The 27,968-nt window shown below is 40.0% G+C and overlaps 2 protein-coding genes across 2 annotated transcripts; one reads left to right on the top strand and one right to left on the bottom strand.

Moving 5' to 3' along the window:
• The first annotated feature begins 1,412 nt into the window (after positions 1–1,412).
• Positions 1,413–13,545, top strand: LOC119735710 (zinc finger HIT domain-containing protein 2-like). The gene is made up of 10 exons (XM_038209593.1): positions 1,413–1,492; positions 5,498–5,647; positions 6,547–6,704; positions 9,025–9,149; positions 9,613–9,911; positions 10,286–10,355; positions 10,899–10,991; positions 11,969–12,125; positions 12,503–12,694; positions 13,057–13,545. Exons 1-10 carry the CDS (start codon positions 1,419–1,421, stop codon positions 13,179–13,181), a joined length of 1,443 nt encoding a protein of 480 aa, XP_038065521.1. The 5' UTR covers positions 1,413–1,418; the 3' UTR covers positions 13,182–13,545.
• Positions 13,546–14,390: 845 nt separating this feature from the next.
• On the bottom strand, positions 14,391–26,878 carry LOC119735709 (NADH dehydrogenase [ubiquinone] iron-sulfur protein 2, mitochondrial-like). Its single transcript, XM_038209592.1, has 13 exons — positions 26,735–26,878; positions 24,897–25,003; positions 23,754–23,863; positions 22,743–22,944; positions 22,090–22,202; positions 21,675–21,749; positions 21,212–21,289; positions 20,418–20,503; positions 19,789–19,908; positions 19,333–19,462; positions 16,589–16,684; positions 15,975–16,116; positions 14,391–15,508 (listed from the first exon to the last, which is right to left on the bottom strand). Exons 1-13 carry the CDS (start codon positions 26,839–26,841, stop codon positions 15,471–15,473), a joined length of 1,404 nt encoding a protein of 467 aa, XP_038065520.1. The 5' UTR covers positions 26,842–26,878; the 3' UTR covers positions 14,391–15,470.
• Between the last annotated feature and the right edge of the window lie 1,090 nt (positions 26,879–27,968).

The raw sequence follows: 27,968 nt of genomic DNA, 5'->3' as shown, positions 1-27,968 counted from the left end.
CATATGCCATTCACAAGATGGAATTTCGTTGGGGTGTTGTAAATTCAATATTAGGTTTTGCCTTGAGCATACAATTTTTCCCGACCAAGGCCTCGTCTCCGCTTCGCCTTATTTTAGGGTCCCTGAGTTTGTGGGTTCCGGCAAAATATAAATTGATGTCTTGCTACAGAGACATCATACTGTATGATTTTGAAACAAAGATGAAAGTTTTACATTTGGTTTTGACATGAGAGGCCAATCAAATGTTTCAAAGATAACAGACAAAGCTGAGGACGGGGACCAAGCCTGTGAGAGAGCCCCCCCCCCCTCCCTCCCCCTCAATAGCGCCAGCCCCGGCACGTTTAGACTTGTTCCCGGTCTAGTAGGATGGATTCCCGGCACTTGAGTATACCATTAACACAGGTAAAGGTTTGGTAACCAGTCTTCTTCAAAGGCAATGATGTCTTAGTTGCTATGACGACGTGAACGGTATAAGTAAGTGCCTAAGTGAGCCATTTTTTATATACATTTATAGATAAACATATCACTCATGGTGGCATATTACACCCAACCATTTAAACCATCAGGAACAATAATTGTCGGAATTATAGTCAAAATTAATGTAAGGAACTGTTCTAGATATAGGAGAATTAACTTAGTTCTATATATATTATTTTAACCGGGTGGCCCATTCAGTGGAATCCACTGGTCTCCCATGGGGCCCAGCGTACATAAAAGACAATAAACATAACAAACAATCAACATTAAAAATACACATTCACATAAAATCACATTAATTTGAAAAGTCATCAAGCATGAGAAAATATGACCCTCCCGAAGCTAACTACCAGAAGCATTAATTTATATGTGAAATACCCACAAATATGCATATAAAAATGTAATGAAAAGATAAAACTGATGACACATTTTGTATAAAAAGACAGACATCTTAAAAAAAAAGATCAACTTATACATGTATGCACATGCCAATGTTGTGGAGGATAAAAACTAACAACACATGATCTTTTATAAAAAGACCGTAATTATGCTTTATGCATCTTAACACTAACAGGTCAATGTGAGACATCTATATTTACATTTGTGAGTTTTTTTCTTTGTTTTAACTAATGTGGAAATACCGTATGTATTGATAAAATATCAATAAGAAAACAACATATAAATAATCGAAAATTGCCCAACCCTGAGAAGGCGTCATAGTTCATATTCTTCAAAAGTATGGCCTCCTTGATAAGAAATATCCCCCCCCCCCTCAAAAAAAAGGTTTTCCAACAAAAAAACTCATGGTGTGCTGCCGGACTTCTTAGACCCAAACCGCTGGAGATGAGGCCGTGGTTTGAAAACTCTGAAAGTACGGGCCAGCTCTGTATGTACTGCCCTCTATCGACGACTAATCTTAACAATCCAAGATGGCGGCCTACATGAACGATTTAACAACGCAAAGAGCTGCTGAAGAAATAGTTACAAACGAAGAAATAACGAAAGTGTGTGAATTGTAAGGAAGAGTTTTAAAAACTTTACATTGTCTTTTACCATTGGCATTTATTTACGGCACTAACAAAACACTTCAACAATGATTTTAGGGAACTTCTTTCGAAGTGGCTATCGTTACGGCACTCGTTGTTTAGCGCCCTCTACGATATTTTTTTGATACGCACGCAGGTATATAATTATTTGTTTCCCCACGGTTTGTCGAGCAGTGCGCCAGCTCAGCCGATAGAGGGTAGGATTTTGCACCGCGAGGTTGCGGGTTCGAGTCTCAGTTTTGCACTCGAATTTTTTTCCTTTTCTAACCTGAGGCTTTGGAGGATTTTTTTTAAAAGGGAAATAAAGTCCGAATTTCATAAAGTTCAAATTCACTTTTTTCCTTCTAATTTTATATTTTCTTGTCATGTTTTTTTATAAAAGTTGCCAGGTTGCAGTCTACCGTAACAATAGAAAATGGGAAATGCGTTACGGCTGCCGTAACAATAGCCACTGCGAACTTCTTTTGGAGGAAAGGCATGCGCATGGCCATGGTGCTTGCTCGCACAGTAGAGAGCGCCCTCACCTGCTCACTGTACACGCTGTATGTGTCGTCGTCAGGGCTGTACGTCTTTTCTCACTACGTTAAAAATAATTATATAACCGACATACGGTAATCCTTACTTTTAGGACCCCGTTCCTATATAGGAAGGGAAAGACTCACCAAAACAGCTGACTAAATGACACTCAAAATTGACATTCTGATACTTCTTGGCACATCTGAACAATGGGCAATGACACCTTCTTGACTTCTCTAAAGACTGCTTTAGCCTGCAAAAGTCACTTTGGTACTGGTACTGGGCAGACATCTGCAAAAGTCAGTTTTGAACAGAACTCGTAGAAAAAATAGAGGTGTCCTAAAAGTAAGGATTACCCGACATACAGATCCTTGTCATTTGATTGGTGGAACTCACATCACGTGGCATTCTTATTGCTCCCATTCATGCCGCGGCTCAAAAAGGTTGGCCGAGAGCGAGTCACATGTTACTTTCTAGTTTTGCTATCTTTCTGTGCACGGCCCAAACTACTATGCGCATAGCAACCAAAGTACTATACCATTAGCAACCAAAGTACTATTTCCACGGCGCGGTATTTGTGTGCAAATGCATGCTGGTGTGCGCGTTGTGTATAGCGCATATTATTCCAAAGAGAGCGCGCCGCAAACTTGGGTTCAAACATTTCGAATATTAAAATCAAGCTGAATCTGTGGGTGAAGTGTTATAAAACAAATATTGAATGCTTTATCTCGTGGTGAAGTAAAACTAGCCTCCCTCGGTGATCCATGGACCATTCTATTTTCCCTCGGCTTCGCCTCGGGAAAATAGAATGTCCATGGATCACCTCGGGAGGCTAGTTTTACTTTGGTTATAAATACAACATTTGCAAACATCGTAGAATAAAACTACCAAGTTTTTACGAAATACCTTACTAGGATGTTGGTTAATGACAGTTAGAAACATCCTGTAAACTTATGGCACCTGGTGTGAAGTTATTTTCAAGAAAATTATATTTTTGCATACATTTCCAACGGTGGTCGGCCGACCACCATTGGAGAAACCTGACTATTTTTCAACTTCTACTCCAAATTTACCTTTTTTTTTCAGTCCTAATTTTGTTTGCTATTGGTTACATGTTCACAAACAGGTGCGGGCCAGCTAGACTGGTTCCCTTACCTTACAATTTTCCGGCATCTATAAATTGATCAATTTTATCTTTAGTGGAGTCAGGGAACCAGACTACTTGAACAGTTTTGTTTTTCTTGGTTTTTCCAGCATTTTCGAAGACAAAACTTCCAACATGTCAATGTAACAATATTTGATCTATCCCTCAAGGCTCAAATAGTTCATTTCTGAAAATTGCAGCAAAAACCAATGATGTACATTCCCTTTAACTTAACTTTATTTCCAATTCGAAACTAGATAATGAACAACATGAATAACATTGTAAATAATGCAGTGGAAAAAATAAATAATTAGAAAGACAATTTAGTTTGGAAAATGGAGGGGGTCCATCAGAAGCACAGCTTGTCGAGTATGGGCGCCCTAAATTAGATTGGGTATTTTAAGGGATTTAGAAGGGACCCAAGCTACACCAAACACAATAGGACAAACAGAGACAGAACTAAATGTAACATATTCAGATAAACAATAGACTGACAATAGAGAAATATGAATGCACAAACTTAGAATAATTGACATACGGGTGAATCAATAAAGGAACTATATAAAACGTAATGACAAGGCATTAAACAAGAAGTCAAAATAGGTATCATACAATCAGGTAAGTGTAATGAACGGGTAAATGGGAATGAGGAAATAGATTTAGTCGAGATACAAACAGGTAAGTATAAAATAATAGGGTGTAAGTGAGGAAAGTCAAGGAATGAAGGATTAAGAACATAAATGGCATTAAGACACATTGTAGTTAAATGACTGAGGGAACAAACAATATGAATGGATCTATCTAAAGAATTCCAGAGTTTAGGACCTGCAGTTGGCAATGACACCGTCTTGAATCAGCAGGTTTAATTTTGTGGAATGAGGATCAGGGCTTTGACTTATGAGGGAAATTAAGGGGTAATAAACGAGGATGATGAAAAACAGACACAAAAAACAAGATGGCAAACTGCAAAAAAGGTAGGAAAGTCACATTTTCTTTGAAAGTGCTTTCAAAATTACAACTAACATGAGTTTATCTGAAGAAAAAAGTCACTTTGGTACTGGACATTCATCTTCAAAAGTCAGTTTTGAACAGATGTCTAATCCGACCGTACCTGCCACAGTGCACCGTGGTGGGCCATGCATAGACTTGTTACTGCATTTCCATCATGATATCTTTGGTCCCTTGGCGGCGTGGCGCGAACCAGTCATCGCTGCCGTGAGCATTTCGCACGTGCTACATGTTTTCATATCGTCACCGCGACATTGAATTGCGAAATAGTTATTGCGAAGCGAATTGTAAAAACAGAGGTTTCTTCAAAGAACATAGCGAATGTAAATAGGCAAACAAATAAATACAAACATTTTGACGCAAAATGGTTGTTGAGACGTACAAATGAAGACAGAAAAGACAACAGTATTTCTTTTAATTTATTGTTTCATTTGTAATTATATATTTTTTTGACTTGCCGATAACATTTTTAAGGTCACAGCCTTAAAATACATGTAGGGTCGGTCGGGTAACTGAAAGCAAAACTATTCTTTTTATTGGCCTAACTTAAAGCAATAGCCAATGAAATATCCAGATGTTTAATGTAGAGTTCAATGGGCAGGTCCCCTTGCATTCTTTGATGTTGTTCATTAACCCTAACCCCCTAGGCCCTTGTTGCTTACAACCATCCTCAATCCTCCAAAATCCTCCAAAATTTTGCAACTCCGCCTAAATTTTTCAAAATTGTCAGACAGTCCTGCCTCAAAATGCATTCATCCTCAATCCTCCAAAATCCTCCTCATCCCAAAATTTCGCACTCGTGTTAAAATGAAGGATAACCAACGCCAAATCTTTCAAAATCATCAGACAGTCCTGCCTCAAAATGCATTCCTCCTCAATCCTCCAAAATCCTCTTGTGCTTCAATCACCATTCATCCTCAATCCTCCAAAATCCTCATGTGCTTCAATCACCATTCATCCTCAATCCTCCAGAATCTTCATTTGATTCAATCACCATTCATCCTCAATCCTCTAGAATCCTCCAAAACCGCCAGGAGGATTTTGGAGGAGTGAGGTGGGTTAGGGTTTTAACCCATTTTGCTTAATATATCAAATTGGACAGAAAGATTTGGGAGGCTTTGACTTTCCTTAGCTTTGCAAAGTTACCGGGAAGATGTTGAATTTAACTTAATTGTTTTCTCCATCAAACCAATCCCAGAAACTTACTATAAAATGCTCTCTGTTTTATTAGCTGTCATCAATACTGATTGGCCTAATAATAATGTGTCTAAATGTCTTGAAGATTTATTTTCATCTTTTTTTCTAGATGTCTCAAGGAGACCTCCAAATACAAATGTCCTCGTTGCGGCATATTCTACTGCTCCCTGTCATGTTATCGGGGTGGGAAGCATGCCGGTTGCTCAGAAAAGTTTTACAAAAACAACTTCATGGAGGTGATGAAAAACAAAAAGGGGAGGTACGTAAGTCATATTCTTACTATTCTTATTGATTTTGCATTTAATTTTGTAAATGTTTAGCTTGAACATTTAAATGTTTTAATTAATGTTTAACCATTTCACAAATATTTAACCATTTCACGAATACATGTTTGTCTGCAATCATAGATGGGCATGATTGGCATAATAGATCAACAATGATTGACATAATAAATAGCAGGCACTCTAGCTATCATTGAAAACTTAACAATTTAACCACATTTATTCCCCGAATGTAAACAAGTTTTGCAGTGCTTCTAAGGTTTTATGAAGTAAAATAGGTTTGAAAACATCAATTGATATTTGTGTTATGTTTGTTTAACTGAAAGGAAGACCGTGAATAAAGCCTCTCCCTTTTTTATAGTTAAGGTTTCGTTTAAACAATTTGCACACTTTGTAAATGGATATAAAATGTTGTTTAATTGAAATGTTTAACCATGTAAATGTCACATCATACTTCTTACAAGTGAAATGCGCTCATCACATTCATTAGGTCATTGCTGATATCAAGTGAATTTTATGAAAGCAAATTGATTATTTAAATACTTGTTTCCTTAAAATCTGTGTTGTAGTCGAGCCCATCACAAGTCCGTCACCGGTCCTTCAGTCTCAAGTCACATGCTATTGACATGAACCGTGAATCAAGCGTTCCTTTGTTGGTTTTCATCCCTCTATGATTTGTGAATGGACTTAAGATGTACTTGTGATTGACTTGTGACGGACTTAACTACTACATATACATTGATTATAATGCAATCAAACAATGAGTTTCTTTTGACTGATAGTAATGGCATATAGTGCATGTACAATAATTATCTGCAAGTGACTGCCAAAGAACTACTTAATTATCAAAATATATTCATACAATCCTATGTTTCAGTGAAGAAGATCGTAAGAAGATGCTTGAGATTCTACAGAGAGTTGATGCTGAATACAAACCTCTGTTTGATGAGGAAGGGGCGGAGATTAATGAAGAAGAGGAGGAAGAGGATGAAGCTACTGAGACATTGGCAGAGAGAATGGCAGGACTAGATCTAGGTACTAGGATCGGTTAAAATAACAGCAATATTTTGCAGGACGGAATTTTATGTTGGGAAGAGTATACAGTGATAATGACATTCTTATAGTGAAGGGCATAACCCAGTATTGAATTGTAATAGCAATTGAAAACACACAGCATATTTCCCGTGGATACAAAGCACTAAATTTGTAGAATCTTCCCTCCCAATCCTGTCTTACCTAGCCTCTTGCCTTACTACCTCCCTGCTTACCTCCCTGCTTATTACCAGTCTGCTTAACTCCCTGCTTACCAGCCTGCTTATCTCCCTGCTCACCTCCCTGCTTACCAGACTGCTTCCCTGCTTACCTCCCTACTTATCAGTCTGCTTACCTCCCTGCTTACCAGCCTGCTTACCTCCCTGCTTACCAGCCTGCTTACCTCCCTGCTTACCCGCCTGCTTACCTCCCTGCTTACCAGCCTGCTTACCTCCCTGCTTACCAGCCTGCTTACCTCCCTGCTTACCTCCCTGCTTACCAGACTGCTTACCTCCCTGCTTACCAGACTGCTTACCTCCCTGCTTACCTCCCTGCTAACCTCCCTGCTTACCTCCCTGCTTACCAGCCTGCTTACCTCCCTGCTTACCAGACTGCTTACCTCCTTGCTTACCTCCCTGCTTACCTCCCTGCTTACCAGCCTGCTTACCTCCCTGCTTACCAGCCTGCTTACCTCCCTGCTTACCTCCCTGCTTACCTCCCTGCTTACCAGACTGCTTACCTCCTTGCTTACCTCCCTGCTTACCAGACTGCTTACCTCCTTGCTTACCTCCCTGCTTGCCTCCCTGCTTACCAGCCTGCTTACCAGACTGCTTACCTCCTTGCTTACCTCCCTGCTTACCAGCCTGCTCACCTCCCTGCTTACCTCCCTGCTCACCTCCCTGCTTACCTCCCTGCTTACCTCCCTGCTTACCAGACTGCTTACCAGACTGCTTACCTCCCTGCTTGCCTCCCTGCTTACCAGTCTGCTCACCTCCCTGCTTACCTCCCTGCTCACCTCCCTGCTTACCTCCCTGCTTACCAGACTGCTTACCTCCCTGCTTGCCTCCCTGCTTACCTCCCTGCTTACCAGACTGCTTACCTCCCTGCTCACCTCCCTGCTTACCTCCCTGCTTACCAGACTGCTTACCTCCCTGCTTGCCTCCCTGCTTACCTCCCTGCTTACCTCCCTGCTTACCAGACTGCTTACCTCCTTGCTTACCTCCCTGCTTACCTCCCTGCTTACCTCCCTGCTTACCAGACTGCTTACCTCCTTGCTTACCTCCCTGCTTACCAGCCTGCTCACCTCCCTGCTTACCTCCCTGCTCACCTCCCTGCTTACCTCCCTGCTTACCTCCCTGCTTACCAGACTGCTTACCAGACTGCTTACCTCCCTGCTTGCCTCCCTGCTTACCAGTCTGCTCACCTCCCTGCTTACCTCCCTGCTCACCTCCCTGCTTACCTCCCTGCTTACCAGACTGCTTACCTCCCTGCTTGCCTCCCTGCTTACCAGCCTGCTCACCTCCCTGCTTACCTCCCTGCTTACCTCCCTACTGATCAGTCTGCTTACCTCCCTGCTTACCAGCCTGCTTCCGTTTCTGCTTGTTCCCTTGCCTGATTGGCTACCTCTCTCTGTACCCTGTTTGCTGACCCACATTCCTGCCTACAACCCTTACTCCATTGGGCATGGATATCTCCGTTTCTCAATCAATTGGATTATTTCTCCACTTTTTGTGAGGATTCAATTCCCAGTAACAATTGCCCAAAGAATATATTCCATGCACTTCAAAACAAAGTCTATGTTAATGGTCTATTTTGAGACATGCATTACAATGGTGATTTAGTCAGTATTTGTCATAAGTGTAATTACTGGGGATTTTCCCTTAAATTTGTTGATGAGTAAACTTAGTATCAATTCTGAATAGAATCAGAATTCCTGGGTGGGACTGAAATCTTTTCTCAATATGAAGGAGGTACCCAAGTCTATTCTCCTGACCCACCTCCTGCACTGATTACCCACCTCCCTGCCTCCCACTTGCCTATTTGCCTATCTGCTTTGCCAGTCTTGACTTGTCCGCCTCCCTGCCCACCAGCCTTCCTCCAGACTTACCTACATGTCATTGGGTGCACCACAAAGTGACATACATCGTCTATGGACTTTGTGCTCATGATAGGTCACTTCGTGGTGCAACTGACAATGTATTCCTTCCTGATCACCACTCTGCCATTCCACATCCCCTTGCCTCCTCCCCAACCACCGACTTTATCATCTGTCAGTAGTTTGACTTTGACAGTCCTTTCTTATTTGCTGTATATTCTTGGACAGACAAGGATACCGATGTGATCTGGGAGAGACTGACTGAGAGAGAGAAGAGAGAGTTTGAGTCAGTGTTGCATGCAGGCAGACTGGGCAACTTGGTGCCCATCTGGAAGGCATGGTGGGAACAACATGTAAGTCATCAGAATCAAACATGAAAATGCATCTCTGTCAATACAATGTGATGCACAGTTCCATTCAAGTAACTCTATGAAAGGGTTACTTTACAGATTGAGCATGAAATTGATTCCCTTAATTTGAAGGAATTAAAACAGTGTCCTCTGATAATTTTAACCAAAATATCGGCTTGTCAGTTATAGTGGACACCAATTTGAGCCTTTATTATCAACTCGCAGTGCACAATAAGTCAAGTAGATATTGTAAGCTGAATTTCAGATACAAATGCTGAAAATACTTGTTGCCAACTTTCTCCATTTATCATTATTGCGATTTGTCTCATAAAATGTTAAATGTAAGTAGAGCTTGTGCTCATAGGAAACAACTCAATCTTTCTGGAGACACTGCTGTCCACCAGCAGAATGCAGTATATAATTCATTTTATCGTTGCTCATCTTTATATTTTTTTTCCTGAAATAGGACCAAAGCTTAGTCAAAGAAATTGGCATTGACCCATCACCCCCCACTCCACCTCAGTCAACTCCGCCCCCAGAAAAGCCCAAAGAACCATCATACGCTGATGAGATTGAAGTAGATTTGGCCAAAATGGCCAAAGATTTGGGTTTGAATGATGAAGACACGACTGAAGAAGAGATTTCGAGGGAATTATCCACTACATGCGATTGTCCTCCTATTCTCAAGACGATTCCCAAATTGAGTGATTTGCTACGAAACAAGAAACCGTCCGAGTGTGTGATGTACAATCTACTGAATCTCCTGTATCCTTTGCTTTATTTAATCGTTCTATAAATTTTATATTTCAACAGTGATTAAATTTTTCTAAGATTTCAACGACAAATGAACAATGCCCGACATTTATCACAGATGACCATCTTGCTGAAAAGAGAAAAAGCAGTGTCTTACATTTCATAAAGCCCTCACTTATGGATTTTTTCAGAGCAATATTAGTTTTGAGCAGAGTCAATAATAACATGTGGCGCTTCATAAAATCTTGCAGAACTTCACCAAAACAATCTCATTTCAGCCACAAGAGGGTTCTGTATGCACAGAGATAATAAGCTGTTGCATTAAAATATGAACGATAAAAGAAACCTCTTCACAACTTGTTGTTTTTCTGAAGTAATCTGATCAGCTACAGCTATGCATGTGTAGTCAGATTCTACAATGGGACACACAACGACTTACCAGTACAAGTGGCTCAGGTACAATGTTATATTTGGGGTGGACATACATATGTCCAGATTTCTGTTGGAATGCAAGGAAATCTATTAAATCTAGGCACAGGGATTTGTTAACTGAAAGGAAGCACACCTCTCCAAACTTGAGACATTTTTCACGTAGAATAATGCTGTTTGATGAGTTTGAATGGGTGTGTCAAAGTTGGACTGAGCGAGATGAAGTGGTCACAAGTTGAATGCATTATTTTGGGCCGGACAACTTACTCGTTGGCCCTCTTGCTCGCCTGTTCTGCCTCATTTTAATTTTTGCAAGTTCTTTAAGTCATAACAGCTGAATTTCTTTTGGTATTTCCTTTACTATCATCATTTACCTCCATGTTGTGTCCATCTACAATCGGTAGTCTATGAGAAAATCATTGTATATAATTAATTGGCAACAGTGCACTCAGTTTGGTGACGATGACAAACCGTGTCAATTCAGACTTGAATCACACTAATTGGGGTAATAATTCAGGTAATACATAGACCACCCAACTATGAAGGTAAATTCCTTGTATCTTTCCACAGAACCTACTTGAAGTGTCGGCCACACTGAGTGACAATGCAAACTACAATGGAACGGAGGAATCCCTGGCAAGTGCACTACACAATGCATCCAAGGTGGGCATACAATGTATAGTTTTATTGCTATGCAAACAGCATTTTCATCCTTGCTTGAGATTCCTTGAGTAATGGACTCCGTGCATAAGAACCCTCCTCCCCTCAATTCAGTTCCAAATAAGTTAGACTGGAGTCTTGAACACATTGTCACGGTTTGACTGATGCTCACAGAGCAAAGAGTTTGTGAGCGCATTTAGGATGCAATCAATCACCGTTACTTTGCACCATACGCATGCTAATGAGTGTACAGATGCAATGTGTCCCTCCCTTGAGAGTGGTCACACGCTGGGAGTCTATAGCAGAACAGTTCAGATCCCATACAGTTCTGATTTCATGCGTAGTTGGGAGTTTCATTAATACAATTTACTAACCTCACTATGGGATCCGTGCAAAAGTACCCTATCAAAAGCCAGAAAAGGAGAGTTGGGGGTGACCTAGACTGGTTTCTGATCCATCCACTGGGTAGGCCAAAGTTATTGGGGGCGAGGATTAGTCTTTGAGACCTTCGCAAGTTGAATTCGAACGTATTCCTGCGCCGACGACACCTGACGCTCACGTGAAGACGTGGTGGCTATAACTTTTGTACATTCAGGAATTTGTGCGCGAACCAGTACAGTACAGTACACGCACGCTGTGTGTCCTGTCCACGGAGCTCTCAAAAGAGGTAAAAATGCGCCCTCTTTTGTTGGCACACGGAGCCTATAATGTAAGTGACCCGATGTACCTCAGTGAAGAGTTTGCTGTAGACATGGTTATACTTACTTAAATAGGTTATGGCCTGAACAATAATGGAACCTCTTTATGTTTTAAACGTAAGAGATACGTCAATGGCAACTACAATCATTGTCATTTTGTATGCGTATGAAGCACACCACCTATTGTTAGAATACGCACTTGTAGTGCAGTCATATTTGAAAGTAACAGGGGTGTTTAACAAAGCCTTGTAATATTTGTCCGTGTTTTCATTCTTTTTCTAGTCGCTGTCAACTAGTAACACATTTTCCACCTCCATTCTTCAAGACATGGTCCACATTCTCCTCGGAGCAGCATCTGATGCACCAATCAGTTACGTCCAATCAGCTCTATCAGACTTGCATCAATTATTGGGAGCAGCAAGAAAACAGCTAGTCAAAAGTAAGCCTATAAGGATTTTTCACGTTAGTAATTCTCTTAGCAATACAAGACAGCTGTTTCATGTTTGTAATTATTTACAGAATAACAGGTAGCTATTTCATGTTTGTTACCCTGTACGAATCAGCATCTGATGCATCGATCCTTTATGTCCAACTACCTGCCAGAAAAAAAATACTTGTCAAAGGTATGTTAGTAGATGGCTATTTAATGTTTGTAATAGTCTAAGGAATATCTGGCAGCTATTTTATGTTCATCTTAATCGGGAAGTAAGGTCTGATGTCCCCAACGCCTGCTTTCTCATCAATTGTTTAGAGCAGCCAAAGTGGATTAGAGGTTTGCTTTGTCTAAGATGAACTCTTCATAATTTGTTTCCATAGAATCCAAGAAGTCCCCAATCAACGGGGATGCAGAAGACCCCAAGCAACCAAAGGCTGGTCCATCAGAGAGCAAGTCACTGCTTCCAAAGACTTGCTTCAATTGCCAGAAGAAACTAGAATTCTTTCTGGCTTGGTTAACAGACAATCAAGACAAACCTAGAATCCTGCTGCTTGAAGTGGACGCCATGTACAGTAAGTGACCTGCTTATCTAGGATTGTGTTGATGATACAAGACTCAACATACATGGCATGTGTTCAATTACAAGTACTCAGATAATTGTTTTGAGTTCCAAGTACGGTCAATGTATACTGACATAGCAAATAAATTTCATTGCGTTAATTTTCATCACATTTGTTTTCATCCATTTTTTTTCTTAAGCTTTGAAATTGAGAAAACTAAAAAGTTCCAGAATTCAAACATGCAAATTAGGATTTTTTTTTCTTCAAATTAAGAAACCAATTTTTTTGTAAATCTTTCATCAAGAGATTTCATTCTCTTTGGATGACAAACAATTTTTTTCCAACATAGCTTTTTATGACTTTGTTTTTTCTAGGATCAAGAAGATTGTTGGATGAGCAGCACAGTGCAACCAAGTCAACTCTTGAGAAGCAATGGGGCGGAACAAAACCACCGGCAAAAACAAAAGCAAAACACACACTCATTGAGGAACTCAGCTGAGTGGTTCTTCTGTAATCATACTGATATTTCTATTGCGCAAAATGCCTAATAAAAAAATCCTCTATAGGAGTTGGAATTCTTTCCTGCCATAAACTTGATGTCATAGTTTGTAGTGAGCTAGACTCAGCCTACCCAGTCAATGAACAGAAATCTTCAAATTGGAGATCGTAATAGAGGCGTATCTAGATGGATCTAGTCAGCAAACTGAGGCTGTGTGGGCCTTAAAGTCGTTCACCATTGATGGCTTCTGTATCTCAGATGGGAAACGATATGAAACAATCATCTCTACATGCTGCTAGTATGCAATGAGCAGGAACATGATATAATGGCTTTTTGAAAGCATCTTTTTCCCTGTCTTGGCCGTTCCGTCAGTTACAATTTGCAAGGCTTTCTGGCAAAATGAGAAGGAACTGGGCACATGCCACAGTGGAGAAAAAGGGAAAAAAACAAATACGGAGATTTGTTTCAATTTTCAGATTTATTGATATTTATTGATAGTATAAGAATTGTGGAATAATTTTTTTTATAGGGAAAAACCAAAAGGCATCTTTCTTTTTTCTCGAATACAAAACTCGAAACATTGAAGGCCTTTTTCTCAGTATTTTACTTTTTTGATAAATACAGATTTTAAGCAGTCGTAGCTTGTCAACAGAATGTCCAATTAAAATGTACAGCAAACATTTTGTTGTGTCCTAATACCCACAAATCCTCATTTCCACCTCTGCCTAATTCCATCTCATTTTGCCAGAACGCCTCGTATTTCATTTATTCGTTTCACGCCAGATTATCTTTGTGTTTGTTTTCCCCTTTTTTATTTTCACTTTGACCACTAGTTTTTAGTGGTAAACAATGTATGCATTAACATGCAGTTGGGATCGGAATGTCAAGTATTCAGCAGTCTGAACACAAAGCTGTCCTCAAAGACTCTCCATTATGTCATTGCACCAATTTGGAGGTGTACAGTTGTATGTAATATATACATGTAGATTTTTTACAGGGACAGATTTGAGATTGATTTTTGTGGAAAAGAAAAAGAACTCATTTTGAGACGAAATAGACATTTGTTGGTTTTTTTTTCAAACAATTCAATATCATATTTATTTTTCTAGCTAATATGTCTTTACAAATGTTAAGTATTCTGTATGTCAAACTTTTGCCAGTTTTCTAATTTTGTTAATGACAAATGAAGAGCCTCTCCACGAAAATGAGTCAGATTGATAATTGGCGATGAAAATTGTTTACTTCTCATGAATGCCATTACAAATTGAAAACACTTTACAAAGTCTTGTGTGGTTTGGAATTTCGTCCTTTTTTTTTAATTCCTAGTTGCATGCCTGGAAATAGCGTGGGTAAATAACATTCCCAATTTTGCTATATCTTCATTTCGCTTCTTATTTTAATAACTTTGGTAATATGTTCTGTTTTATAGTTTGGTACAAAAACAATCAATTAATGCAAGATGCTATAAAAGCAAATTTAGTTTGAAACTTCACTTCTATATTAGAAATCCAAGACTTTAATATTTGGGAAATCAACAAGTTCTTCCTGGGGACAGAGACACCAACTGCAAATTTATGATTCTGGTTCATTTCCACAGAGAGGCACACTGAACTTAAATAATGACCTATGTAAATAAGGGTCATGGAGCATGGTCAGAAGCAAACCCGTTAAGAAATAAATATTTACACTTTCAGCATCACTATTCTTATTCTACCACACAATCTTTGCAATCAGGTTATAGTTTTTATTGCATATACATTTGTTACACTGCCTTTGGGCTTCTTGGGAAGAACAAACATGTTCCAATTTTTTTCACAAGGTACTCCATGCTGGATCTCTAGATGACACTCTGTGACCCATGACCCCCAGGCTAGAGTATATCACAAGTCCATATTCAGTGAGTGTGCACAACTAGTAAACAATTGAAAATGTTTAATGTGCACAAACTTTTAGCCTTTTGAGGTAAGAGGAGCACTCCTAAGCATGGGTGCACACAGTATAGTTTACTGAGAGGTTACGTTATGCACATACATGTAATCCATACAAGAATGTGACATTGCTTGGAGAAGTTGAAGTTTGAAAAGGCAAAAAAAAGAGTGGTGAGAAATGGTTTTGTTGATTTAATAATCCTAGTTTGATTTAGTTAAATGCCAACATCAGATTATAAATGGTTTAATTTTGTCATTGATGGCAGTGTAATAACTCTGGTGATGCTGAACTCTGGTGATGCTTAGCGCCGTGTTGCAAAAAACGACCCCCAAAAACCCCATAATTCTTCCAATGCTGTAGCTAACGATCAATCTCTCCAAACACAACATCCAAAGTTCCTGTAAAAAAAACCAGCAGGATACAGTTTGATAAGTGAAACAGGATTGTACTTTTTCTCTTCAATACACAAGAATTAATTTTGTTCTGTATTGATGTATTAAAAGCAAAGCAATTTCACTACTTTCTCACTGTCTGGCAGAGAGAAATACAAACAATGTCAGATGCTTGCAAACCCACAACCACCATTGTCAATGCGTGCCATCATGACAAGTACTCTCACTCTGCGAATTCACAAATATTGAACACACTACAGTGATTTTACCACCAATGATGTTTGTGACGTCATGTGTGATCTGCATTTGTTCTCACAAAGTTATGCTATAATGTGTTTCTTTTTTTCCTTAGTTTGAGTGCCAATTTAACAATACCGTTTATGAAATTATAAAATACCCAGTTGCAGTATTCCATTGCGCCTGAATGAGACCTATACATTCCCCGACCTGATCTTTAAATAACTAAACTCACCGATAATAGCTACTGCATCAGCCAGCATGTGACCCTTAGACACCATGTCCAGTCCCGCTAGATGAGCAAAACCTGGAGCTTTGATCTTACAACGGTATGGTCGACTGGATCCATCAGAGACCAGATACACACCAAACTCACCCTAATAGGGTAAAAAAAAAATGATGTCAGCTACTTGACGTTACAATAGACTATTCCAGATTTGGCCATAAGCCCCGCCCACCTTTGGTTTGTGTACATTTCTCACAGGTACTGAGTTTGACTGAGTTACCTTGGTCACCTGACCAACAGTCCTGATCTGATTGGTCAATGTTCAGTGTTTGATTGACAGGCAGGAAGGGTCCATAGTATGGTTAGCTACTTCCATAGTTTGAATCATTGTCGGGTGCCATTCTGAAGTACTTTGAAAGGAGAATTTTCAAAGAACCAGTAATTCAGCACCCTGTTTGTTATTCCAAAGATCAATTACCATGGCAACCATGGAAAGAATGCCACGAACTCAACACTTTGGGAAATCAAATTTTGACCTTTAACCTTTTCTTGGCATTTACCTGAGGTATTTTTGCTATGTGACCACTAGAGGGCCAAGGTGATGCACAGATCTATTAGCTTACCTTAGGTGCTTCAATCGCTGTGTATGTAGCCCCCGGCGGTACCTGATAGCCCTCTGTGTACAGCTTGAAATGATGAATCAGAGCTTCCATAGATTCCTGCAAGAAAAGATGATCAAACGGTAGTTATTGTTGAACCCAAATTGACAATGATGAGTATAACAGACCCATCCATGGTGCCCCATCTATGGCACAGGTAGATAACACAATATACAATGTACACCTGTCTTATACCACGCTGCATGTTCCAGTCATGCACCCCATATGTACCAGCACACTGGTGCCCCATCTATGGCACAGGTAGATAACACAATATACAATGTACACCTGTCTTATACCACGCTGCATGTTCCAGTCATGCACCTCATATGTACCAGCACACTGGTGCCCCATCTATGGCACAGGTAGATAACACAATATACAATGCACACCTGTCTTATACCACACTGCATGTTCCAGTCATGCACAAGCGCACATGTCGGACTGATGTCTAACATTATTCACTGCTATGATTGGTCCACAGATCCTACACACAAGGATTAACGACTCGGCCCAACTCCTGGTTAGACGCATGATAACGGCCCATACAGGTGGCAATGACCATGAATACTTGTCAACAAAGACCCAGACAGCTTCCCGCTTCACTTCGCACGGCGGCTTTCAAATTTGCAGGGATCTACGCCCAATCTGGTGTCAAAGTCTGTCAAGCAAGCTAATTATATTTTTGAATATTCATGATCCTATGTTTTGGCCTTTATTAATGAATTCTGGTAAGTGATAACTACATAACCATGTTAACGCAGATATCTTATGCTTTAAAATGAACTATTATGTTTTATTGGTTCAGGACCACATCTCTCTAAAACTTTTTAATGAAAGCCTAATTAAAATAATATTTGAGTAAACGGTGCTCTCCTCGAAAAAGGTGTCACATTTGACTACTATTTCCCGGGTAAATACTTCATCTATGACGACAAAACCTGCACAATACCATCCCTCATATCCTGAAGTATTTATTTATGAATATTTTCTGTTTTAGACATCATGCACACAAAAAAAAATTAAAATGTCACACCTGGAACACTAATGTGCCAACGGATATTAAGGCCTGTTATCACGCGTCCAACCAAATAAGGCAAGTCCGTTCATTGCATTTTGTACTATAGCTCAGACCAGTCTTACATCCTTGTGTGTAGGATCGGTGGTTGGTCAAATCAAAGGCGGGCTTCTGTCAATTTCTGTTATCCATGTTATAAATGTATACATTTAGAATTACTAGTCTATTAGCAGTCTTGGCTAAGACCACTGGGCACACTCAAGTAATTATCTCTGTTGTCACTGTAGCATCCAAAACCACCCTGCCTATTATTCACTGTAGCACCCGAAACCCCCCCCCCCCCCCTGCCTATTACTCACTGAAGCACCCAAAACCGTCCTGCCTATTACTCACTGAAGCACCCAAAACCACCCTGCCTATTACTCACTGAAGCACCCAAAACCGTCCTGCCTATTACTCACTGAAGCACCCAAAACCACCCTGCCTATTACTCACTGTAGCACCCAAAACCACCCTGCCTGTTACTCACTGTAGCGCCCTAAACCACCCTGCCTATTACTCACTGAAGCACCCAAAACCACCCTGCCTATTACTCACTGTAGCACCCAAAACCGCCCAAGCACTCTATGGTTTGATTGATTTTTCAGTGAATAAACACAATGTAGTACAGGTGCTAATGGTTCAAATGTCCCCTCAGGTTTTCCTTCCTCCCTGCCTTCTGCTATTGGTACAACCTGCCCCTCACACCCACCACACCCCTCAGTTGGATGTGGACCAGTCAAGCTTTCAAATCATTCTTTCCTTGATTGCCACCCACATGTATGGAATTCCATCAGGCCATGTGCAGTCAGTGTACTAGATGCTTTGCTAGGGTGTGGTGGTGTGATAGGCTGTGAAGGGCAGGGGCCATTACTGCTATAACCAAGTAAGTTGAAGTTCTAATTTACTCAATTCCACCGAGTTGGAATTAGTCTTATGGACATTTCAATGAACAAACCATCCTAGCCCTGTGACTGTCAGTGAGACCTGGGTTTAAAATACTGCACTCATCTCAGGTCCCAATTCCTTTAGAGTTTATTTTATTGCCCAGCAGGACAGCCTCTAAATCTTAAAGTACATGCAGGTAAAACACTGAAGCTATTGGTGTAAGCTGAAGCTGATATATGCTGGGGCACAGACATAAAGGCAATGTCAATGCTTGCTTCAATACACTGTTGTGAAAAAGTGTACATTTTAAAGTAGCGTATGAAGTATAATATATTTATACGTATACCATGTATACTCAAACATTTCCCCGAGAAGCGTCCTCTGTCGGTCAGGAGCAAAGAGTATGCCTATTAGTATTACCTTCATCTCTGCTCCCTTGGTGGTTAGACTTTGTCAACCTTTAACCTATCCACCTAAACATTTCACTGAATAGCGCCCTCTATAGGTCAGGAGCATAGAGTATGTCTCTTACTTTCATCTCTGCTCCCTCGGTGGTTAGACTTTGTTGTCAACCTTTAACCTATCCACCTAAACATTTGACTGAATAGCGCCCTCTATGGTCAGGAGCATAGAGTATGTCTCTTACTTTCATCTCTGCTCTCTTTGGTGGTGAGACTTTGTTGTCAACCTTTAACCTATCCCACCTAAACATTTCACTGAATAGCGCCCTCTATCCGTCAGGAGCATAGAGTATGTCTCTTACCTTCATCTCTGCTCTCTTTGGTGGTGAGACTTTAGCATCATCCACTTTCACCTCTCCCTCCGGCATCTTGTTCAGACATTGCTCAATGATGCGTAGACTCTGTCTCATCTCTTCAACACGACACAGATACCTGCAAGCGAGAGTTGTCATTGAGTCAGTCAAGAGCCATCACGAGACTTCACAAGTCACCACAAGTCAATCACAAGTCGATCACAAGTCATCACAAGTCAATCACAAGTCATCACAAGTTGATCACAAGTTGATCACAAGTCACCACAAGTCACCACAAGTCACCACAAGCCATCACAAGTCATCACAAGCCACTTAAAGTCATCACAAGTCTTTAGTTCTCCATGCTTTTATGTAAGGCGAAATTTTCACGGAAGTGTGCAGTAGAAATGATATTATTATGTGAGTCTCTATCAGGTCATGTGACCTTTGACTTCATTTGTTTACCTGTCATAGCAGTCTCCATGTGTTCCGATAGGAACATCAAACTCTGTCTGGTCGTAAACCTCATACGGTTGATTCTTACGCAAATCCCACTTGATACCCGAGCCCCGCAACATCACGCCACTGCAACATATCACAACAAGTACTATGAATCAACAATGTAAAAATAAGTAACATTGATTTTAGTTTTGACCTGCTCAGTGATGGCTCAATTGGTCATTTATGTACTCGTAACATTACCTCATTCAATTCAATGGGAGGAACAATAACTTCATATAAATCAATAATTTCATAAAAATCCAACACTTCAACCCTTGGCACATTTTGGGAACTGTTACAAAAATGGGACATTGTTCATTTCTACAGTCCCAAACACAATAAATATTGCTTTGAAATTCAAAAAAAATTTGAATGATGAAACAAGTAACTATAGAAACACAGTACAAACATTCCTTCACTAAATCAGATATGAACAAAGCATAACTCATGATGGGAGTCATAGCAAAGGTTGTTAGGTCATTGGGTAAAGACAATAGGCAATGGATGCCCATTGCACTTGTTGGCCAGAGTGGGATTCGAACCCGGGTCACAGCAGGAAAGTACCGCTAACCAACCTGATCTCCGTGTCCTACCTGAATCCATAATTGAGAGCATCTTCAGCTGTGACTACACCGATATCAACCAATCGATCCTTCCATATGCGATTATTGGTCAGCATCTAAAGACAAACATACACCATGTCAGTATTCATGTAAATGCTTCAAAATAATAATACTGAAAGAAAAGTTTAAGGCTGAGACTAAATATTGTGCTCTATAACAAAATAATGTATGAAGGAATTTGTAAATGTAAATTTGTAAATACTATGTAAATTTGAATACTGGGGTTTGTCCTTCACCAGCGTAATTTTTTATCGACACTGTATAATCAGTTTCTGTCGGAGAGCTCGCAAGAAAAAACTCCCCCCCCCCCCCCCAACGACTTCCTGCTTACTAGAGCAGAATGTCATAACCTACTGACTGCAAACAATTACATTGAAGGGAACACCCAATATCAGAGGTAAGTCAAAGAACCAGGCTTACAACCTGGCTATCCCTTTTTAAAAAGAATCCTCTTCCTAACTTCCTTGAAAAGTCTCAGAACAATAACAGATTAAACATTAGCTATAAAATCAAAATAACACCATGTATCAGAGAGCACTAACGTTCAATGAAGGCAATGAATTTAAATTATACATAAATCTATCTTCTTTGCAATTTATCCATGAGTCACTGTACCGCCTCAAACCGCCCCAGCAGTCTATTGCTTTATGGATTCAACATTCATGGATTAATGCAATGTTAAACAGTGTAATACAAATGCTTATGGGTTAAAACAGTCTGAAATATTTTCTGGAGAATTTTTTCCATGATTTTTCAGGAGTTACCTCTTCCAGCTCATCGATCCTGAGAGAGAAGTTCTTGGCCCATTTGTAGATGTCATCCATCAATCCTAACGGCATGTCCTGATACAAAACCCAAACAAAACACACATTTAATACTGTAGACGGCAATTCAACATTTCTGTTTCGTTTTCCATTTCAATCAAAGATGTCATCATTAAGTTTCCCACCAGAGACCGCCTTGTTACACATTATTGACATTTACTTTGTTCCAATCTCTACATATAATTCGTATTTACAAAAATATAGACAATTTGTGGAGTCAAAGTTCCATGAAGCCAAACTTGAGCACTCCAATTTCCATAGAGCTTTTATCATGTTTATAGTTTTTCTTGTTCAAGACAGCCAGGCTATTACCCTCTTTTTACCTATCTTTGGTTTAATTGATCTGTAGACAAATTCCAAAGAGTAAGAATTGTGTTAATTTCCAACCCCCAACCATACCCACCTGTTGTACTCCTCCTGGTCTGATGTATGCTGCATGCATCCTAGCTCCAGACACTCTCTCATAAAACTCAAATGTCTGCAAATAACAAATAAGAAATTACATATCTTTCTATAATTCCCATATCACATTGGCTTAGGACCGACTGAACCGATAATAATAGTTCATTAAAAGTGCTGCAGAATTGAATCTGCATATTTACAAATGCATGTGGAGAGGAAGTCCTATGCTCCAGACCATGAAGCCAAGGCACTCAACACACTCACCACTACGCTAAACCAACAGAACCTGAAAATGAAGTCAAACTCTGACTACCACATCATGTGCCTGAGAATTGTAAAATACTAAAAACTGCCTTGACTACTCAAGGTACTAACAAGTTATTACCAAGGTATAATCATTATGAAGTTAGACTGACCTTTTCTCTCTCTTCAAACATCCAGAAAAATGGGGTCATAGCTCCAACATCTAGAGCATGAGTAGTGACTGCCATGACGTGGTTAGCTATACGAGTGATCTCTGCAAATAAAACTGATACAAAGAGAAAGATACACTGCAAGTTCATCACTTGATAACAAGTGTTACATTCACTATTTTTGTATGATAATTTAGAACCCATTTTTCTACAGTTCTATTGATTGAGATACTGTGTTTCATGTCCACATTCAGACCACTTCACCCTGAACAATTCTGAATAACATTGTGCTTCTTCAACTTCAAAAACATGTTGTTTTGCACCAGTTGAAAAGATGAGGGAAGTGTACATTGCTAACAATCTCTAAAAACTCCTATACCAGGCAGAGGAGATGAGGTGTACACGGCTCTATTCCCTGGTTTCTTGTAAAATGCAGCAAGCAAGAAACTTGGAAGACACACTTCATAGCACCTTGGGGCTAATACTATTACTTTTAGCAGATATGTAAGTGGACTTTTTTGCAGAAAGTTAAGATCTACAAGAAAAATATTCACACACGCTGCCAGTATATTATTATTTACAATGAAAACAACCTGAAACAACCTGTAATTGCAGGAAAATGCACATAGCCATTTTAGTAAAATTGCATATCTCACCTCTAATCCACTTGGCTCTCTCTGGGATGTCGATATTCAGTAGTCTCTCCACTGCCAGTGAGTAACCCTGTTCATTACACATCATGGAGACGTAGTCTAACCGATCAAAGTATGGAAGTGCCTGCAGATACGTCTTGTATTCAATCAACTTCTCTGTTCCACGATGTAGGAGACCAATGTGGGGGTCTGCTCGAATCACAGTCTGTACAGAAAAGTACAATGAAAAATCAAAATTTACAAAACAAATTCCTTCTTATTGTCTACCAAGAATATTGTCTATAGCAGCATTTAAACTTACAACTCCAGGAAACCCCTGTCATTTGGAACTGTGCTGTGCATCCTATGATGGTAGTCTTCAAATACCTCTTCTGCGGCAGTAAAGATATAATTTATAGAACATTCATATGCCAAACAGATATGGCTAACGACCCCTGTCATTTGGAACTGTGCTGTGTATCCTCTGATGGTAGTCTTCAAATGCGTCTATAACTCTTCCTGCCAGTAAAGATATAATTTATAAAACCTTATATGCCAAACAGATATGGCTAACGACAATCAAGAAAGTGGAAGTACAAGGATCACAAACCAGACTCCAACCAGCCAACTGATCCAACAAGCTCGGGTGGTTGAGTGGTAAGACGCCTGCACTAGAAAGCCCAGCCGGGTGATTTTGTTACTTTCACCCGGCGGGTAACACACTGAGTATACAGTGTTTATATGTCAGTGAAGAGCAAAACCTAACAATGAATCACAAACCAGACTCCAACCAGCCAACTGATCCAACAAGCTCGGGTGGTTGAGTGGTAAGACGCCTGCACTAGAAAGCCCAACCGGGTGAATTTGTTTACTTTCACCCAGCAGGTAACACACTGAGTATACAGTGTTTATATGTCAGTGAAGGGCAAAACCTAACAATGAATCACAAACATGCTTCATCTTTCTCACTTTCTTCAAGTTCAGTAGCAAGTGGTTCATTACGTCAATACAGGAACAAGAAGATAAAAGCCTTACCTCGCCGCTGAGTTCTAAGACAAGACGAAGCACACCGTGGGCAGCTGGATGCTGAGGACCAAAGTTGATGATGAGGTTCGACACGTCTTTCTCTGGCATCTTATCACGATCTTGAGAAATGACAGAAAATTTACAATTTTTAAAATGTAAAAATGTTAACTGCTTTCTCAATGCTTTGAGGCCTTATAAAGCCATGTTAATGTCATTGGGATCAGACAACAGAGTGTAGTTTTAACATTTAGCAGAATGTTTGCTACTTACATTGTACGGCAGGAAACAATCCAGGTACAGATTGGCTAATACAAGGATCCATGGCTTACTTAAAATGAACTCTGCCTCTGAAGTTAGTGCTTTTCCGTGCTATTTACAATCTCCATGGAAATGAGAAAGGCTCTATGGGCTCCATGCACACGTACCCCCTCAACGGCAGGAAAGGGAGAGTTGGGAGACAATCAGAAGTGACATTTCAACGCATGACCAACGACGCTTGACACTCATGTGAAGACACTGTGGCTTTGTGCACATTCAGAATAAGATTAGTCATGCATACATTGCGCTACATGTGCGAACTCTCATCAAAAGTAGTAAATAAAGGGCCCTCTCTTGCTGACGCATCAGCCCATATGCAAACAAAAACAACAACAAAAACACTACGGATTTCTAAGCAGAGCAATACCATAGACCCATTGCATGGCAACCGTCTACTTTCAGAACTGTAAGGTTTTACAAACCTTACAGAAAGACCAATTGAAGTTGCTGTAGCAGAAAATTCTCAATTTTTTCAAACCTCCAAACTCTCCTATCACGAAATGTTCGGCCTCAGTATTTCACAAGTGTTATCTTGATATAGATTGGTACCTCTAGGGTGGGTAAATGTGAAATTTACCAGAATTTCGTTCACCAGGATCACAGGAGTCTCGCACTCGGCTGTCTATCATCATTTGCTGTCGACTGAGGGCCCTTTAATTCTCTTGACCAACTACAGCGTGGCTTTCATTCCGAGAGTGTTTCTGTGCCTCACATGATGAAATGAAAGCCGCTCTGTAGGGTTTGTAAAACCTCACAGTTCTGGGAGTAGTGACCCTCACTGATGGCTGATTTCACAATAAACTGTCAGTGGCAATAAAACTACAAAGCTCTTACCATCCCAGGGGGGTGCTGGCCATTTCGATGTGACTTCATCTGGATACATAACAGCCTTGGCATACTGCTCTACATCCTTGACTTCTGGCTGCCATTGCTTTGCACCTCTGAGTTAAACGTAAAGGAGGAAAAAGTCTGCATTAGATTTCAATAATCAGATAACCAAGTAATAAATGCACACGATTGGTCATTTAGCCTATCAGTGGGAATATCTGACAGAAAAAAAGTAAGCAGATTGAAATTAACAAAAAGCAATATGCTGTGTGCGTGTGAAATCATAGATGTAGGGCCTAGGCCAGACTGGGACCGTGAGTGCATGAAAACGTGCAAAATTACTACTGACGTTTTTTACTCACCATTCGGCTAATTAATGCCCACACAACACATACATCAAAATGCTATAGTTGTAAGCATGTCACCTGCGAAATTTGAGACCTTAAATCCAATTTTAAGGCAGGTTTTTGGCAGTTCAAAAACCACCCACGCCATTCTCCATGATCTGGAGATGAGGATGTGATTCACAAGGTATTCTGGGTAGATGCACTTAGTGCCTTGCAGCTTACTGGTTTTTTAATCGATGGCCAAAAGAACATAGCGCCCTCTGTTAAAAAATGAAACATTCTGAATTCACTCTGATCAACAAGAGGGCGCTGTTTTATCTACACGATGAAAATGTTGTAGCTGAGGAGTCTTTTTGCACAATGCATTGCAGCACACATCAACATGATGTCTCGCGTTTGGATTTTGATAACTCTCTGTAAAATTAGAATTAAAAGCTGAATTTTGGTGAGGCAATGCTCGCAACAGCAACTTTGAGAGGCAAAAGTTTCAGGGATTATTGAAGAAACTGTAGTGAGTAAGAAGCTTGCACATTTGATTCACACTGGTTTTATTATGCAGCACAAACTTTTGCATGATATGGATACCTTAAGTTTTGGGACTCTCATACACAGTATTGAGAGTCCCAAATTTTCGGACTAGGCCTAGGCCTACCAATTAAAACTTAGTTAAAAGAAATACTTAGGCGAAATAATTAAAAACATGTTTAGCGTCCAGCCCGCTTCCTTTTTGCAGGCTGCCTCCTTTTGTTTTAAACCGAAAAAAGGAAAAAATTTCAACAGTAACAACATCATTTTGGCCTCTTTATCCGTTGTATTTAGCCCATTTGAAGCTGTATTTTGTGAGTCCAATGGCAGCCAAAGTCATGAAAGTTGCATCAAGATGCAAGTTGCAACTTTTTAATCAGATAATTAGTGGCACCGAGCCTAGGCCCTATCTCAACGAAGGTCAGTAGGACTAAATAATGAAAGGTTTGCAGAAACACCATGTGCAAATAATTTCTCAACTAAGAGAATGGTTTTGAAAAGAACCAGAGGTATAAACTCAGAACCATTCTCTTAGTTGAGAAATTATTCGCACATGGTGTTTCCGCAAACCTTTCATTATTTAGTATCTCCACCCTGACTCCTGGGCTGAGGCCTGACCATGCAAAGGGAAAGCCTCAAAGTCAAATCTTACTTGTCAGTACTAGGACTAATGGTAAAAAGTTGAAAAGAAAAATCAGAGACTGGAATCTTAAATTAAGTGTCAATCCAGCGCAACATGCGTCCGAATTCTTCAAGTTCAACCTTGTATTCATTTTTTTCACGTTATAGATGCAATGCATTACGCAATACACTATACAATGCATTACACAATTGGAATTGTACGTTTTCATGATTTTAACAAACTGAACTGATGTGCAGCCTGCAGCTTGAAAAAAAAGGTCCAGATAAAACTACTTTTCAACAACGCATTAACACATCAGTGAACATATTGTATATGTTCGAACTACAAACCTTGTGCAAGCAATAACTGGAGATCTATTGAGGACGTTTTGAGTCAAAACACCCCGCAAAGAGTTGCCGGGAATTTTGCAAATTGCTCGACCCAGGAGCGCCGCCATGTTGCATAAACGATGCTGGTAGGCGTGATGATTATACCGCATTTAGTAGTGGGAAGATAAATAGAGTACCAGCTAAATTTGCATGTTGTCGTTTCGGTCTCGAATTTCAAACCTAGGTTTCGTTTCGGATACGGTTTCATTTTGGCTGAAGAATGAAAAAGGTTTGAGGGCCTAGGACTTTTGTCACAGACGAAAAACTTTGGTCAGTGCGTTTATCTTCAACCATAATAAGGCAGCAATTATAAGGAGAAGAAGAAAACAAAATTGAAGTCATTCGGAAAATTGGAGCTCATATTACATGACTTCATATAGAGCCGGGCATGCTTAAAAACACCGACAAGTCAACGCCAGACACTGTTAGTGCATGGTTAGTGTTACTCATTAATTAACGCCAACTTAGGGGTGAATGGGGTGCATTAATTGTGGCCATACTTTATAGTCCATTTCCGTATAAACAGGCAGTACAAATTATACTGCTGAAAACAAAATAGCATCTGTCTGGCATAATTAGGGTATATGTCTTAAACAAATCCCAGAATGGAAGGAAATTTATCATTCAAATCGATGTATAAATATGAAGACACTATAAATGTGGTGGGGCATCGTTATATAAATCATATCCAGTGTAAAATTCGAGATATATGCTCATCACGTAAAAAGAGGTAAATTTGAAAGCATTTCTTTTCCCAAGGTCGGTTGTTTTGTAGTACGTTTAATATCCCCTTGCACATATGCAGGTGGACCGGAGAGAGGGCCCCGTTGGACAACGGGTGATGACTCAGACTAGTCGTTTTGCCACCAACTTTCTAAATCCACCCCCCCCCCCCAATATTAAGTTATGCTTATGAGTAAGTTCGTCCCTCAATTCTGGAGTCGAATGTACATGCCAAATTATTTAATTAATACTTGGAAATGATGATGGCTTATAATACGGGGTGAGTAAAGCGGAACCCAAATCCCCAAAAGTATTTTAAAAAAATATACAGCACCAAACATAATAATGACTGGAAAGCCAATTTCATAAGCTACTTTTAGATTTAAAAAATACTGAAATTCCTTAACCCTAAAAGGGCCGGGTTATTTTGACCATCTCTCAGCCGGGGTGGGGCGGATTCCCCCAAGATCTC

This window comes from Patiria miniata, unplaced genomic scaffold (genome assembly GCF_015706575.1).
Source record: "Patiria miniata isolate m_02_andy unplaced genomic scaffold, ASM1570657v1 HiC_scaffold_29, whole genome shotgun sequence".
Lineage (NCBI taxonomy): Eukaryota > Metazoa > Echinodermata > Asteroidea > Valvatida > Asterinidae > Patiria > Patiria miniata.
This window is presented reverse-complemented; position numbering and strand designations above follow the sequence as displayed.

Coding starts and splice junctions, on each gene's coding strand:
- LOC119735709 (XM_038209592.1), bottom strand. CDS start 26,841: ATGGCGGCGCTCCTGGGTCGAGCAATTTGCAAAATTCCCGGCAACTCT. Junction 22,203..22,742: donor GAGAGCCAAGTGGATTAGAG/GTGAGATATGCA, acceptor TCTTTGTATCAG/TTTTATTTGCAGAGATCACT. Junction 15,509..15,974: donor TGATGCAGTAGCTATTATCG/GTGAGTTTAGTT, acceptor TTTTTTTTACAG/GAACTTTGGATGTTGTGTTT.
- LOC119735710 (XM_038209593.1), top strand. CDS start 1,419: ATGAACGATTTAACAACGCAAAGAGCTGCTGAAGAAATAGTTACAAAC. Junction 6,705..9,024: donor AATGGCAGGACTAGATCTAG/GTACTAGGATCG, acceptor ATTCTTGGACAG/ACAAGGATACCGATGTGATC. Junction 9,912..10,285: donor TACAATCTACTGAATCTCCT/GTATCCTTTGCT, acceptor TAATCTGATCAG/CTACAGCTATGCATGTGTAG.